This window comes from Schistocerca piceifrons, chromosome X, assembly GCF_021461385.2.
Source record: "Schistocerca piceifrons isolate TAMUIC-IGC-003096 chromosome X, iqSchPice1.1, whole genome shotgun sequence".
Lineage (NCBI taxonomy): Eukaryota > Metazoa > Arthropoda > Insecta > Orthoptera > Acrididae > Schistocerca > Schistocerca piceifrons.
In genome coordinates this window covers 243286263-243302438 of record NC_060149.1, presented here as the reverse complement: position 1 = coordinate 243302438, position 16176 = coordinate 243286263, and the positions used below count along the sequence as shown (strand labels likewise).

General features: G+C 40.3%; 1 protein-coding gene across 1 annotated transcript in view; it reads right to left on the bottom strand.

The window, feature by feature from the left end:
- The window catches only part of LOC124721657 (protein N-terminal glutamine amidohydrolase), an 87177-nt gene that overhangs the window by 52472 nt on the left and 18529 nt on the right, over positions 1-16176 (bottom strand). Inside the window, exon 2 of the mRNA XM_047246726.1 lies at positions 10925-11078. Coding sequence (XP_047102682.1) covers positions 10925-11078 — 154 coding nt within the window. The remainder of the gene's footprint in view (positions 1-10924; positions 11079-16176) is intronic.

The following is a 16176-nucleotide window of genomic DNA, read 5'->3' as shown; positions in this document are numbered from 1 at the left end:
TAGCAGTCGCACGGTTCCGGACTGCGCGCCTGAATTCTGTCTTCAAATGGTAATTCACAGACAAAGATCAATGACTGCAGCCTTTGCAGAATACCTGTGCTGCTGCTAAGATGAATGACATAGCAATCAGTACTAGTCATGTTGAAAAACAGCTTAAATTGCTAGAACACAGAAGCACTAGAGTCTGATGTTACCCCAGTTAAGTTTTGTACTGAATTTGTGAGTGGATCAGTTTAATGTATCACAACTTTAATAAGTCATACCACTTAAATATTTGGGAGGAACAGTATGTACAGATATGAAGTGGAACCACCATATAGGCTCAGCTGTAGACAAAGTAAAACTAAGGCTACAACACAGAGAGAGAATACTGGGAAACGTCATGTTGGCTATGTATGAGGCTGCAAACAACACTTATGACCTGTACTTGAATCCTGCTGAAGTGTGTGGGACACATGCCAGGTTGCTGTAGGAGACGCTGACTTGTACAAAGGATGTATGTGAATGGTCACAACCATGTTTGTATGGGAAGGAGAGTAAAAGAAGTATTGAAAAATCTTAACTGGCACACCTGAAGAAAGACAGTGATCATTTCATGATAATTTGTTCACAAATTTGAAGAACTGACTCTCAAGACAGTGACTGAATAATCTACAGTGCCCTGCATTTCTATCTTTTATAGAAATTACGTAGGTAAAGTCCGAAAGGTGACAATTTGCATAGTATCATACGAGCTGTCATTCTTCCCATTCTCCATTTGTGAATGGAAAGGGAAATCTTAATACAATAATCTTAATAGATTATGCAATAAAAGTACCCTCTATTAGACACATCAGTAACTTACAGAGTACAGCTGTACATATAGTTGCTGTAATAACCACAGTTGTGTAATGTAGTTATACTGATTATCAAACAGTTTAAATAAATCTAATGCAGCAATGGTTGTTCTATTGGCAGGTTGTGCTGAATGCCCAGTTTTACTCTTATTGCAAATAAAGGTATGTGAACAGTTACCTCTATCCACATTTGTTTTATGGTGTCTGTAGGAAGTATCTGAGTGAATGAGCAAATGTATCATACACACCATCAGATTACTTTTATAGCCAGTTATGAGAGCAACTGTGTGTACATCAATGAATGTCTCAATTTTATCTACCTGCCCACAAACCAAAACTCAAATCAAACATGCTCAGGACCAGATTTGAGCTGGAGGCCTCTGGTTTACCATTGTGATGCTTTAAATCAATGAGCAATTGAGACTGATACACTTACTTTTGTAGCCCTGATTTTGATCACAAGTCACTTGTTACCATTTTTTGATTACACTGAAACACAAAATGAATGACACATTGTTCGAAAGCATTACTGATCCCGTGGATTATCTAGGACCACAAACAGAACATTCGGCACTAACAACTCAAGTTACAGAGGTGGAAACCACTTGCCAGAGAGAGAATTTAGTTACACAGCCAAATGCTATCACAATCCATCTGAGTAGTAGTTAACAGCAGTAGGCAGACAACACTACATTCAGATCTCGAGCTGGCTGGAGATACTGTGCTGTTCCTCACCCGCAGCGACTATACTGGACATGGGTGTCGTGCAGCTGATGAATAAAGTGGCACTGTTCATACTGATACGCCTTCACGGCATTGTGGCAACACAATGATGCCAGGTGAGTCTTTGCTAGCACTTCTGAGATGTTGATGGCCATGGCTTTGGGGGCAGGCGGGGGGGGGGGGGGGGGGAGGAAGGGGTAGAGTAGTTTAAGCAAGAGCTGTAGTCAAGAAACAGGCTTAAGGTCTATGAGGACCTCTAACAGCAGACACAAACAAGATGCGAGGGCCAAACAGCTGTATCTAGCAAGATGCTGGAGATCGTGCAGCAGAGGTATCCACTGCTGTGGTAGTCCCTCAAATGGCAGGCAGGTCTAATACGGATGACACAGCCAAAGCAGATTATGATACCAGAGGAGCAATCCTCGTGCAATGGCCTGCTTAACTAACAGGCCTGTTTAACTGAAATTGACCTCCAGACCTAATCTGGGGTCTACCCGAAGGTATACTAGATGAGAGGGCCCACAGGAAAAGGTGTTTCCCCTTAAACTCAAGCAACACCCAATGGGGATGCGCATACAGTAACCCACCAGACTGCAGTCGATTGGTGTCACTCTGTAAGAAGCTAGGAAATCAGAGACACTTCAGACTGACCTGTCCTCTTTAACATTTGACATTTGGGTCTTAAAAATAGGGACAAAGCATTCCACCAGGCTGTTTGAGGCAGAATGAAATGCAGGAGCTGTGATGTGTGTGATACCATTATTGGTGCTGAATCTCCAGCTGCAACTGCTGTAAACTGCGGTCTATTATTTGTGACTAAGGTACTGGGATACCTGTAATAGGAGAGGTCCCTGGCTGTAGTAGTCAATCGTCTGCCACGAACTAATGACATAGGGGATTTAGGAAAGAACCTACATGGATGAACTATGTGGCTCCCAAGAGAGGTCCAGAAAAAAAGTGGCATGCAGGCAGTCCAAGTACTGTTGTTGTTGTTGTTGTTGTTGTTGTTGTTGTTGTTGTGGTCTTCAGTCCTGAGACTGGTTTGATGCAGCTCTCCATGCTAATCTATCCTGTGCAGGCTCCTCCATCTCCCAGTACCTACTGCAACCTACATCCTTCTGAATCTGCTTAGTGTATTCATCTCTTGGTCTCCCTCTACGATTTTTACCCTCCAATGATAAATTTGTGATCCCTTGATGCCTCAGGATATGTCCTACCAACCGATCCCTTCTTCTACTCAAGTTGTGCCACTAACTCCTCTTCTCCCCGATCCTATTCAATACCTCCTCATTAGTTATGTGATCTACCCACCTAATCTTCAACATTTTTCTGTAGCACCACATTTCGAAAGCTTCTATTCTCTTCTTGTCCAAACTATTTATTATCCATGTTTCACTTCCATACACGGCTACACTCCATACAAATACTTTCAGAAACGACTTCCTGACACTTAAATCTATACTCGATGTTAACAAATTTCTCTTCTTCAGAAACGCTTTCCTTGCCATTGCCAGTCTACATTTTATATCCTCTCTACTTCGACAATCATCAGTTATTTTGCTCCCCAAATAGCAAAACTCCTTTACTACTTCAAGTGTCTCACTTCCTAATCTAATTCCCTCAGCATCACCCGACTTAATTCGACTACATTCCATTATCCTTGTTTTGCTTTTGTTGATGTTCATCTTATATCCTCCTTTCAAGACACTGTCCATTCCGTTCAACTGCTCTTCCAAGTCCTTTGCCGTCTCTGAACCTCAAAGTTTTTATTTCTTCTCTGTGGATTTTAATACCTACTCTGAATTTTTCTTTTGTTTCCTTTACTGCTTGCTCAATATACAGGTTGAATAACATTGGGGAGAGGCTACAACCCTGTCTCACTCCTTTCCCAACCATTGCTTCCGTTTCATATCCCTCGACTCTTATAACTACAGTCTGGTTTCTGTACAAACTGTAAATAGCCTTTCGCTCCCTGTATTTTACCCCTGCCACCTTTGGAATTTGAAAGAGAGTATTCCAGTCAACATTGTCAAAAGCTTTCTCTAAGTCTACAAATGCTAGAAACGTAGGTTTGCCTTTCCTTAATCTTTCTTCTAAGATAAGTCGTAAGGTCAGTATTGCCTCGTGTTCCAACATTTCTACGGAATCCAAACTGATCTTCCCTGAGGTCAGCTTCTGCCAGTTTTTCCATTCGTCTGTAAATAATTCGCGTTAGTATTTTGCAGCTGTGACTTATTAAACTGATAGTTCGGTAATTTTCACATCTGTCAACACCTGCTTTCTTTGGGATTGGAATTATTATATTCTTCTTGAAGTCTGAGGATATTTCGCCTGTCTCGTACATCTTGCTCACCAGATGGTAGAGTTTTGTCAGGACTGGCTCTCCCAAGGCCGTCAGTAGTTCTAATGGAATGTTGTCTACTCCCGGGGCCTTGTTTCGACTCAGGTCTTTCAATACTCTGTCAAACTTTTCACGCAGTATCGCATCTCCCATTTCATCTTCATCTACATCTTCTTCCATTTCCGTAATATTGTCCTCAAGTACATCGCCCTTGTATAGACCTTCTATATACTCCTTCCACCTTTCTGCTTTCCCCTCTTTGCTTAGAACTGGGTTTCCATCTAAGCTCTTGATATTCATACAAGTGGCTCTCTTTTCTCCAAAGGTCTCTCTAATATTCCTGTAGGCAGTATCTATCTTACCCCTAGTGAGATAAGCCTCTACATCCTTACATTTGTCCTCTAGCCATGCCCGCTTAGCCATTTTGCACTTCCTGTCGATCTCATTTTTGAGACGTTTGTATTCCTTTTTGCCTGCTTCATTTACTGCATTTTTATATTTTCTCCTTTCATCAATTAAATTCAATATTTCTTCTGTTACCCAAGGATTTCTACTAGCCCTCGTCTTTTTACCTACTTGATCCTCTGCTGCCTTCACTACTTCATCCCTCAGAGCTACCCATTCGTCTTCTACTGTATTTCTTCCCCCCATTCCTGTCAATTGTTCCCTTATGCTGTCCCTGAAACTCCAGCTAAGGTGAATAATACTATGGAGCTGCTGGAATGCCTGATGGGGGGAGGAAAGGGGGGAGGCAGTGGCAGTCACTGTGCATGTCCACGGATGTGCGACTTCCATCCTCACTCACGATTTCAGCCCAGAATCTCCTTCCGATACTGCCGTCATCACTTGCTGCAAAGGCAATAGTTATCTCATCATTTACCCTAACACCTGCATCAGAGCAGCACCCTTTCCCCAAGGTGAGAGGGGTGCTGTAACCCTGAATGCAATACCTGCATACATGCTGCAGCACCTGGCCACTGGTGTGCTACATGTCGAATCGTCCACCGATGGCATTGTGTGCGCCGGCCACCAGAGACTGCCTGCAGTAGGCTACAGAACTTGGGTACACAGCACAGTAGCCACTGCACAGTCTTCTCATAAATAAGGTCATTGCAGCAGGCAATTGCTCTCACATGTTCTTACTGTTTACTTGTATCAGCTTCTATGTTGTTCGTTTGAGGATGGATGAATAAACTTTGGTTAATTGTTGCCACACTGTTAATCATGTCTTACATCATGACACTAGTGTTCATCAATATCATCTTAGAGATGAAATGAGAACTTAAGTCCATAAAAATGAACTTGCATGGATCTGTGGCTTAGAGAGTTGTCAGCCCAATTTGAAGGGTCAGCCCAGCGCATTTCATCATTTCATTCACCGTTAAGTGAGTTACTTATCTCTTCATGATTTTTAAAAGCTTTCTGGTTTCATTGCCTAGAATTCCTTTTCCAGCAATAATGAAATCATTTTCAGACTTAACCCAGAACAGAGGCAACAGTTTTAACTGCAGGCACCTTGTTCCCAGTAGTTGAGCACAACAAAACACACCCAAAACAACACACTTTGGAGAGATCTTTAATGTGCTTCATCATGCAAGTTAAGTACTTTAGTACACAACCATAAACAGAGAAACCTCCAAATATGGCACTTCAGCTTCACAAACAGGTAAATCAACAAGTTGCCTGCTTGGGCTCATTCTATCAACCAATCACAACAGAGGATAAGTGACATTACACAAACATGTTCCTGATGATACAACAGAACACAGCGATTTTTATTTCAATATTTATTCAGTATTATTTTACTATTTGGTGAGTAAGTTTGTAGTGACAGCCTGACCTTTCGATGTCAAGTTTATGTAAGAATCCCATGCGATGATGGTTATGTTTTCATGATGTCTCATATCTTGGGCTATGATTTGCTGACAGAAGCGAACTGAGCAGAAACAATACTGATTTACACGTTTGCAAAGCTACACTGCCACTTATGGAGCTTTTCTTATTTATAGTTGTAAACTACAAATACATGTACTGTAAACTGGGATGAATAGGGACAGTTTTGTGTTTCTTTTGTCACTTGTGAACAGTAAATAACTTCTGTACTGAAGGTAATATTTTTATATTGTGTAACACTGTTCATGCAATCCATGCCATATAATAAAAATCTGTTCTCCTTTTTCTTACACATGTATATATTTCTCTTGTTTGTGTCCCTATTCCCCCCAACGTCGGGGTGAAAAGGGACATGTATTTATTTATCACTGTGTTCCCTATCGAAATATCTGGTGGGCTGTATATGGACATTATTTTTCTTTTCAAGATGAATTTAATGATATTTATTACATAAATGTAGCAGTATAAAGGAACTTTTGTTTATTTTAAACCCATAACTATAATGTGTACAATACACTTTACAATTATACACATAAGGGCTAACAAAAAATGAGCAAATTGATTATCCAAAGAAATCAGTCATTACATAAATAGGTTTGGTTTGAAGGTGTAATGTCCTCTTCGCACAGTTGGTGCCTTCAAAACACCAAGAATATCAGCTTTTGAGAAAACACACTCATTGGGCACATCAGGAAAAACAAACACATCAGAGCACTTGTTCAATTGGCGAACAAATGTTCCATTGTATTGTCCATTTTCTTTATCAATTTGAAGAACCTTTCCAATGAACACCTTCACACACTTATCATAAGAAAACTTGACCTTAACCCAGTCTCCTTCCTTTAAATTGTTTATCTCATATGCAGTGGCTGCATCACCATTTTGCGCATCTTCTACAGAAGAGTGTAGGTCATCTGGAATGGTTTCTTCTTCTTCATCTGATAACTGTTCATGGTCATCTACATTAGTTTTCTGAAAGTCCGCTAGAGTAACACTGCGACCGGCTGGGACATTCAGTCTCTTTTTCCGACCCCTTGTCTGCTCTGTGTCATCATTCCCATAACGCATTATTTTTAAAAATTCTGTCAGACTGTCTGTTGTAGAGGTTGGGGCAGCAGTTCCTTCATTTTCTTCATGTTGAATTGGCAAGTTGTCAAGTACTTTCTTCCGGTTAAGAGGAAATATACCTGCCTTTTGAAAACCAGATTGGATATTATCTTCCAATGCTTCTTCCATTAAATTTAATGTTTTCTTCAGAAGAGATGGAATATACTTTTTATCAAATGCTCTACATTTGTCATTTGCTTTGGATTTATTATTCTCAAGAACTTTTCTCCAGTTTATCTTGAGTGGTCGGAATGGGGCAATATCTAATGGTTGTGTCAGATGCGTCGAATTTGCGGGAAGGAATACAAACGAGATGTTATGGTCCTCACATAGCCAGATAACAGTTGGTGATAAGTGAGAACTTAAATTGTCACCTGTCACGAGCTTCCTCCCCTCAAATCGCCGAAATTAAGGTATTATAACTCTCTGGAACCAATCAAGGAAGCTATTTCCATCCATCCAGCCAGACTTACCGCGGTTATAAAAGGCACTTGGAGGACCGCCTTCAGTCCACAAGCCATACATATAAGCTGCTTTGTAGATTACATAGGGGGGTAACGGCATCCCAGAAGCAGATGCTGCAAACATGACAGATACACTGGACTTGCTTTGATTCATCACCCTCTCTGGGTATTTGCAACCTCTTTTAAAAATAAGTTTTCGTCAGCCTGGGTCATCAGAGAGAGCAGTCTCATCATAGTTTATTATCAGATGTGGTGGTACACTGGCTCCAGTACCTTCCACTGATGCTGTCAACTCATCAAAGTAAGTGTTGATAACTGCTGGGGACACTTGTGCTCGGCTCCTTTTAATATTTTGACACAATTGTTGGGAGAGTTTTGTTTTGTGTCTAGTGAGGAAGCCAAGCGCCCACTCATATCCAGACATGTTATCTTTAAATTTAGCTACATTCTTGCCCTCTCTTTCCAAGTGATATTTTACAAAGCAACACAAGTCAAAGGCACTTAATGGATATCCCCAACCTGCACAAACTGTAAGACATTCAACAAGTTGTTCTTCAAGATGATTAGGAAGGCAAGTCTGACCACCTTTCTCCCTGAACTCAATATTCCCAGCAAGCGTGTCTCTTGATTTCTTCACATAACGTTGTAGGGCTGATTAAGAAATTTCAAATTTTTTTTGTGCTTTTCTTATAGACATTCCGCGAGCAACTGCCTGAATTATAATCTTTTCATCAACAGGACGATGTATGTTCGATCGAGGATCTCTTTTATATGTCCTAGGCATTGTGAAACACTGGAATGAGGGTAACCAGTAAGTAAATAAAGTTGTTAAAAGTAAATTTTGTCTATCATCAAATTAAATGTTTTTAAGTTACATGTGTCACCAGAACTACTTCCGGTATTTTTCGCCTTGTCCCTATTCACCCCAATATAGCTACACAAATGCTACTTGAAACAAACAAATTAAATGGGTGCTTTCAGATCCATTTTACTTTTACAGCTTTCTGTACTTTGTTGCCACAATTACTTCTTGATTACTGATCCAAGTCTCATTATGAATGTCCTCCAAAGATTTTGTGTCTGACTGTTGCCAAAAAAGTCAAACATATTTCCCATCATGAGTAGGATGCAAAACTATTAGTTTTAGGTGTCCAATTATTTCACAAAAATTCTTTCAGTCATTACTGAAACTTCAATTTTGTCAACAAATTGGGTGTGAACAAAATCTATTGCTATTATTATAGCATGAACTGAAACCTAACTCGTATACTAATCTTAATTGTCAATTAAGGGATAGAGAAAAAACAAGTTGCACAATTATAGTTATTCCAACAAACTAATGCAATCCCAGCTATTTTAAAAGAATTTCTCCATAAGACCTATAGATTTTACTTTACGTTTAATTAAAATTGCATGTGAATGTATTTAAAATTATATCATTCAGTCACAGTCGTGCAGGATAATAAAAGTATTGAGCCGTTCCATGCCAAGTGGTCTTTCTTACTGACTCCTCAGCTCTACAGCCCTTGATGCGCCTTGGCCTGCATCACAATATCCTGCCATTCTATCCGATCCATGGCTTTCCGTCTCCATCCTCTGACACCCAGCTTTTTCATATCTTCTTCAACTCTATCCACCCATCTCTTTCTGGGGCGTAATTCTGTGGTCTAGAGATTTGTGGAAGTAATTGTGGGATACACATGAAACTATATTGGCCCATATCCCGCTTGTACTCAAATCAAATCTGACATCTGTTATTATGTTCTGCAATTGTTTAGTATTCTCTGTGGAAAATAATATTGAAAGTCCTGATCACTAGCAAATGAGCTTAACTGCAAGGCAGAAATCATTTGACATCTATGCAAATCTTTTATAAAAAATGAAATAGAATAAGGACTTCAATAAAAATAACAGATTTCTCTTTTTGTGCCTCTAATAATTTAAGGTAATCACATTTGGAAAGTGTAATTTTTTGGATACTGTCTTACAAAAATTTCTTCCCAAATAATCCTGTCAGTGATAACATGTAGCCAATACTGTAGTTTTTGTCATGACATTCTACAGCAAACTAATGAAAATTTTAAAAATTGTAGAAAACATATGCTTAGGATCATAAATGAGACCTCTTCAAGCTTTAGCCTCTTAGACTTATATAAATGTATCACCTGGTTGGGATCCTGTGTGAAGAGACCCTTATGTTTCGGAATCTGTGCTAAAGAAACTCACCTGTGGCTGCTGGTGCACAGTTATCAGGCATGGTCCCTATGGTGATGGGGATGCTGGTTTTCTCACTTTAAAAGGAACCAGCAGTGTTTATGTCACCATAGACCGTACCAACAAATTTATGCAATTTTTCAAGTGTACACTAATGTTCTGCATTAACTGCAAACTATGCAAACACCAAGTACGCTAGACCTTAAACTGGAATTAAAGCAGCACATCAATAGCATTACACAATAAAGACATACTAATAATTCTCTATAACACGAATCCATTTCAAGAAATGTCAGGAACTCTGCTGTGAACTTCTCCAGTATTTGCACAATGTGGCAATGGTGTAAAACTTGAAGGCTATTTATACGATGTGTGCTGCAGCTGTTATGCAACAATTTTACCACTATGATCTCCAGTGCCTTATTTGGCCACATTACAGGAAAAACAAAACACCAAATGTAGTTTTGGTGGTTGATGACATAGCCTTTCTAATGAAAACAATGTAAAAGTTTGCACCAAAACTTTTTTGTAATAAGTGCACCAAAAATAGCCATTTTTGGCATTTTTAGAAAAATTGACTAACTTCACATTATTTTCAAGTGTCTTTTTCCTGATCTTGGCTGTATGCAAATCACTCAGGAAATCTTTTTTTATTATTTCACTGAAGAGAGCACAAAAAGTAAAAAATGGCCTCATTTTGTTTCTTTCCCAAAAATTTAGCCGAGATATTATGTCTCTAAGGTTACCAAAAACTCATGGGTGCACAGTTGACAGCTGCACTATGAGGTCAAACAAATGACTATATCTCTGAGAGTATTTAATTAATGATTGTGAGACTACCTATGGTCGTTAGGGACAAGTGCGATTGTTCATACAAAATTTCATCAAAATCTGTGATGGTCATGCACAAATCTCTAGACCACTTGGCATGGAATGACCCTATTACTAGTTTCAGCTAGTTATAGCCTTTTTATGTGGCTATATTATATTAGTTTCCATGAAGTGATTTGTAAGAAGTACTGAAACAAGATTAAACAAAAGTGTGCTAATAAAACTGCTAGTGAAGTTGGAACCACTCACTATATTGTTTAATGAATGGTGAAGTTTTCCTGCACTTTGACGAATCAATGTGACAGAGTATAATACTGATATCTTAACAGGGCTACGAGCAGGTCAGTAATGTATTTGCAAATTACCATTTACAATTTAGACTGTACTAAAACTCATAAATGTTTAAAATCAGATTGTTGTTTCTTAATTAAACAATATGTTGACACACAGTTTCTCAGTTTATGTTCTGAATAAGGTTTACTAGTTACAGAACAACATAATACAAAGAAACTTACCCATATGACAAGTTTTTCTTCTTCATGCCCGGCTTTCTGCCTCCATAATGGGACAGTACGGTGGTCGTTCGACACAAATACTACATAACAGTGCTGGAGTTCCTTAGGATGGTGATTACTTACAGCATGACATAAATGCCACACATTTTCTTCACTGAAAATAAGCAGGTAAAACCGGTAAACTAGAATTAACATTTAATGACCTATACAGTATATAGGTATTAATGATAAACACATCTATGATGAAATTACTTCATCTTTTTTCTATAAAGATATAGAAGCACATTATCACTTGGAAAAGCTATTTCAACAGTGCATGAGAGCCTATAGAAAGAAACATACAATGACGTGATGCTGATTAATGTTTTTAATGAAACAGTTTCATGATAATAGCAGCCAGTATGATAAGAATGAGAACACCAAAATTGCTGTCTGATTACAGTTTCACCTTCATTCTTATGTGTCCATTGACTAAGAAGGCTCCTTTTAATGTCTTAGCTCTCACACTTAAAATATTATGCAATTATGAGTTTTTATTTATTTATTTATTTTGCAAACAACTATAAATCCTACATGACACTTGTTTCCAAGGATCACCAAATAACACTGAAGTTTACTATTAAGCTAAAAAAGCTATTGTCATTTTAACATGAGTGTAGAAAAAAAATGAGAGTATTAATCACACCAAAATACCTCCTTCATATGGTATATGATCATGTATCACAAACACTGTTTAAAACTCTTTAACCCCCTACAAAGTATCAGGAGACATGGGACACTCAATGTGTTTCTGCAGCACACAACAGAAACTAAAGTGAATTGTTGTCTATTTGACCTACAAATTTTGTATTTACTTCACAGAACTTACCAAACCTCTTATTATACACTGAAGAACCAAAGAAATTGGTACACCTGCCTAATATCATGTAGGGCCCCCACAACTCAGAAGTGCCGCAACACGATGTAGCATGGACTCGACTAACGTCTGAGGTGGTGCTGGAGGGAATTGACACCATGAATCCTGCTGGGCTGTCAGTAAATCCATATGAGTACAAGGGGATGGAGATCTCTCCTGACCTTGCAAGGCATCCAATATTGTTCTTGTCTGGGGAGTTTAGTGGCCAGCGAAAGCATTTAAACTCAGAAGAGTGTTCCTGGAGGCACTGTATAGCAATTCTGGATGTGTGAGGTGTTGCACTGTCCCGCTGGAATTGCGCAAGTTTGTCGGAATGCACAATAGACATGAATGGATGTAGGTGATCAGACAGGATGCTTACATACATGTCACCTGTCAGCGTCATAGCTAGACGTATCAGGGGTCCCATATCACTCCAACTGCACACACCCTGTGCCATTACACATCCTCCACCAGCTTGAACAGTACCCTGCTGACATGCAGGGTCCATGGATTCATGAGGTTGTCTCCATACCCATACACGTCCATCCCCTCGATACAATTTGAAACGAGACTCATCTGACCAGGCAACATGTTTCCAGCCATCAACAGTCCAATGTTGGTGTTGATGGGCCCAGGTGACGCTGACACAAGCTGACAGCCCGACATTGAAATCTGCAGCAATTTGTGGAAGGATTGCACTTCTGCCATGTTGATTGATTCTCTTCAGTCTTCGTCGGTCCCATTCTTGCAGGATCTTTTTCCAGCCACAGCGACGGAGATTTGATGTTTTACCAGATTCCTGATATTCACAGTACACTCTTGAAATGGTCATATGGAACAATCTCCTCTTCATCGCTACCTTGGAGATGCTGTGTTGCATCGCTCATGGGCCGACTAACACCACGTTCAAACTCACCTAAATCTTGTTAACCTACTACTGCAGCAGCAATAACCGATCTAAGAACTGCCAGACACTTGTTGTCTTACACAGGTGTTGCTGACCACAGTGCCATATTCTGCCTCTTTACATATCTCTGTATTTGAATACACATACCTCTACCCGTTTCTTTGGTGCTTCAGTATAATATTCCTATGGTGTCTTCTCTGTGTTTCTATCTCTTTAGATTCTGTATTCACATTCCCCCATTTACCTTGTTTCACACCTTCAATACACTTTTAGTTATCAATAAACCAACTACCAACAGTTCTTCAGAGAATACAACAGTCTCCGATATGATATAATGAGAATAAAAAGGCTGTCAATATTGAAGTGAAAATCAGCATTGAAATGAAAACTAACCTTTACATGACTAGTATTTCCTTACAATATATCAGAAACCTACACAAACTTGACAGCAACTACACACAAAAGGTATGTGCTTATAGATAAATGTGTCTAAAGCAAGGGCACATGTACAAACTCTTGTTTGAATCAGGTTTTTTCTGTTCCTTTAATTTTGCCTTATATAATTCAGTAACAAATAGTCTATGTCATATCATGACATGCTTATGTATGTCCTGTTTCTTCCATCATCATTTTATGCAATACTTCCATAAACAATCCATGTATATATGTTTAACCATGATACCTATACTAAGAAATCTGTCTACAGATAAATGATACTAGATAAAATATATAAAAATGGTTTCATCCCGTCATTCTGTAACACACTGGTATGCGAAACATTAAGGATGAAACTAACTTTCACACACTGTCACTACAAAGTGACATAGCCCAATGAAACTTGAAGCATACAAGGGAAGAATTGCTACAGTATAGTAAAAGTAAGTATCAAAAACTTGCAATGAGACAAATACTTTTACTCAAACACAATAATTATGCTGAATGCAACAACAAATTTACTGTTACCAGTCCCTGTTTATCTTCACGATGCATTTCAAAGGTTTAAGGGGAGATGGTGGCAGTCTTGCACTGATATTTTTGTAAATCCATATCTTTGCCATTTTTTGTTCAATCTCATTGAAATTTTACACATAGAAATCTAATACGATTTTTAAAAAAATTCAGAATTTTTAATAACAATCTAATGCAGTGAGATAATTTTGAATTTTTTATTGCATTATTATTTTAAGGTACACTTTTTCATAATTTTGAGGCAAATTTGGCAATTTTTTTTAATGGTAAAATAATCTACACTAATAGGTGTACAATTAAGTGCAGTAACCTTTTGGTAAATTAATGCTATTATTTTCTGCGATATTTTGGATTCGAACATTTTTTACAAGCAAACTTTTCAATATACACTCATGGAAATGGCAAAAAGAACACATTGACGCCGGTGTGTCAGACCCACCATACTTGCTCCGGACACTGCGAGAGGGCTGTACAAGCAATGATCACACGCACGGCACAACGGACACACCAGGAACCGCGGTGTTGGCCGTCGAATGGCGCTAGCTGTGCAGCATTTGTGCACCGCCGCCGTCAGTGTCAGCCAGTTTGCCGTGGCATACGGAGCTCCATCGCAGTCTTTAACACTGGTAGCATGCCGCGACAGCGTGGACGTGAACCGTATGTGCAGTTGACGGACTTTGAGCGAGGGCGTATAGTGGGCATGCGGGAGGCCGGGTGGACGTACCGCCGAATTGCTCAACACGTGGGGCGTGAGGTCTCCACAGTACATCGATGTTGTCGCCAGTGGTCGGTGGAAGGTGCACGTCCCCGTCGACCTGGGACCGGACCGCAGCGACGCACGGATGCACGCCAAGACCGTAGGATCCTACGCAGTGCCTAGGGGACCGCACCGCCACTTCCCAGCAAATTAGGGACACTGTTGCTCCTGGGGTATCGGCGAGGACCATTCGCAACCGTCTCCATGAAGCTGGGCTACGGTCCCGAACACCGTTAGGCCGTCTTCCGCTCACGCCCCAACATCGTGCAGCCCGCCTCCAGTGGTGTCGCGACAGGCGTGAATGGAGGGACGAATGGAGACGTGTCGTCTTCAGCGATGAGAGTCGCTTCTGCCTTGGTGCCAATGATGGTCGCATGTGTGTTTGGCGCCGTGCAGGTGAGCGCCACAATCAGGACTGGATACGACCGAGGCACACAGGGCCAACACCCGGCATCATGGTGTGGGGAGCGATCTCCTACACTGGCCGTACACCACTGGTGATCGTCGAGGGGACACTGAATAGTGCACGGTACATCCAAACCGTCATCGAACCCATCGTTCTACCATTCCTAGACGACCGGCAAGGGAACTTGCTGTTCCAACAGGACAATGCACGTCCGCATGTATCCCGTGCCACCCAACGTGCTCTAGAAGGTGTAAGTCAACTACCCTGGCCAGCAAGATCTCCGGATCTGTCCCCCATTGAGCATGTTTGGGACTGGATGAAGCGTCGTCTCACGCAGTCTGCACGTCCAGCACGAACGCTGGTCCAACTGAGGCGCCAGGTGGAAATGGCATGGCAAGCCGTTCCACAGGACTACATCCAGCATCTCTACGATCGTCTCCATGGGAGAACAGCAGCCTGCATTGCTGCGAAAGGTGGATATACACTGTACTAGTGCCGACATTGTGCATGCTCTGTTGCCTGTGTCTATGTGCCTGTGGTTCTGTCAGTGTGATCATGTGATGTATCTGACCCCAGGAATGTGTCAATAAAGTTTCCCCTTCCTGGGACAATGAATTCACGGTGTTCTTATTTCAATTTCCAGGAGTGTATTATCAACCACAAAACTGTGTATAGTATCTCGATAAAAATTTTGTGCCACTTAAATATTGCTTCAAAGTAAAAGAATAGATGTACCAAATTTAATTGCAATCCTTCCAGTAGTTTCTGATATATGTGTTCCTGAAAGCAGAAAACCTTCAGTTGCAGAAAAATCATTTTAAAGTTTGGATGAAATGTAAAAAATCTATCCTACCTTAGCTAAAACTGCCCATATCCATATTCCATTTCTTCCTCATCATCCTCCTCTACAGCTCTTTTAGCTTCTCTGCTCCTTTGCCTAGCAATTTTTTGTATGTTCTGGACTGAAGTCTCCGCCTTCGCGATTCTCTGCTCAGTGAAGACTCCAGATGTAAAGCCCTACTTGCTGAGGATGTGAAGTCTTGCCACATTCCCACCATTGAACAATGCTGCAGCTTCCAAAGCAGAAATCCTCACCACCAAATCGGAAACAAACACAGTCTTTGGACATCTTTTCCAAATAAGAGCATTGAAACTTTCATTTGGGTTCTGTATTTTCCCATGCAGACATTTTTCTAGCAGTTCTGGTGAAGCCAGTGCTCTAAAAGTTGATTTAACGGCCATTGAAACCTTATAAGAAAGGTTATTTTTATGGGTATAAGCTTCCCCACTTCCCTTACTTTTCACAAATTTGCAC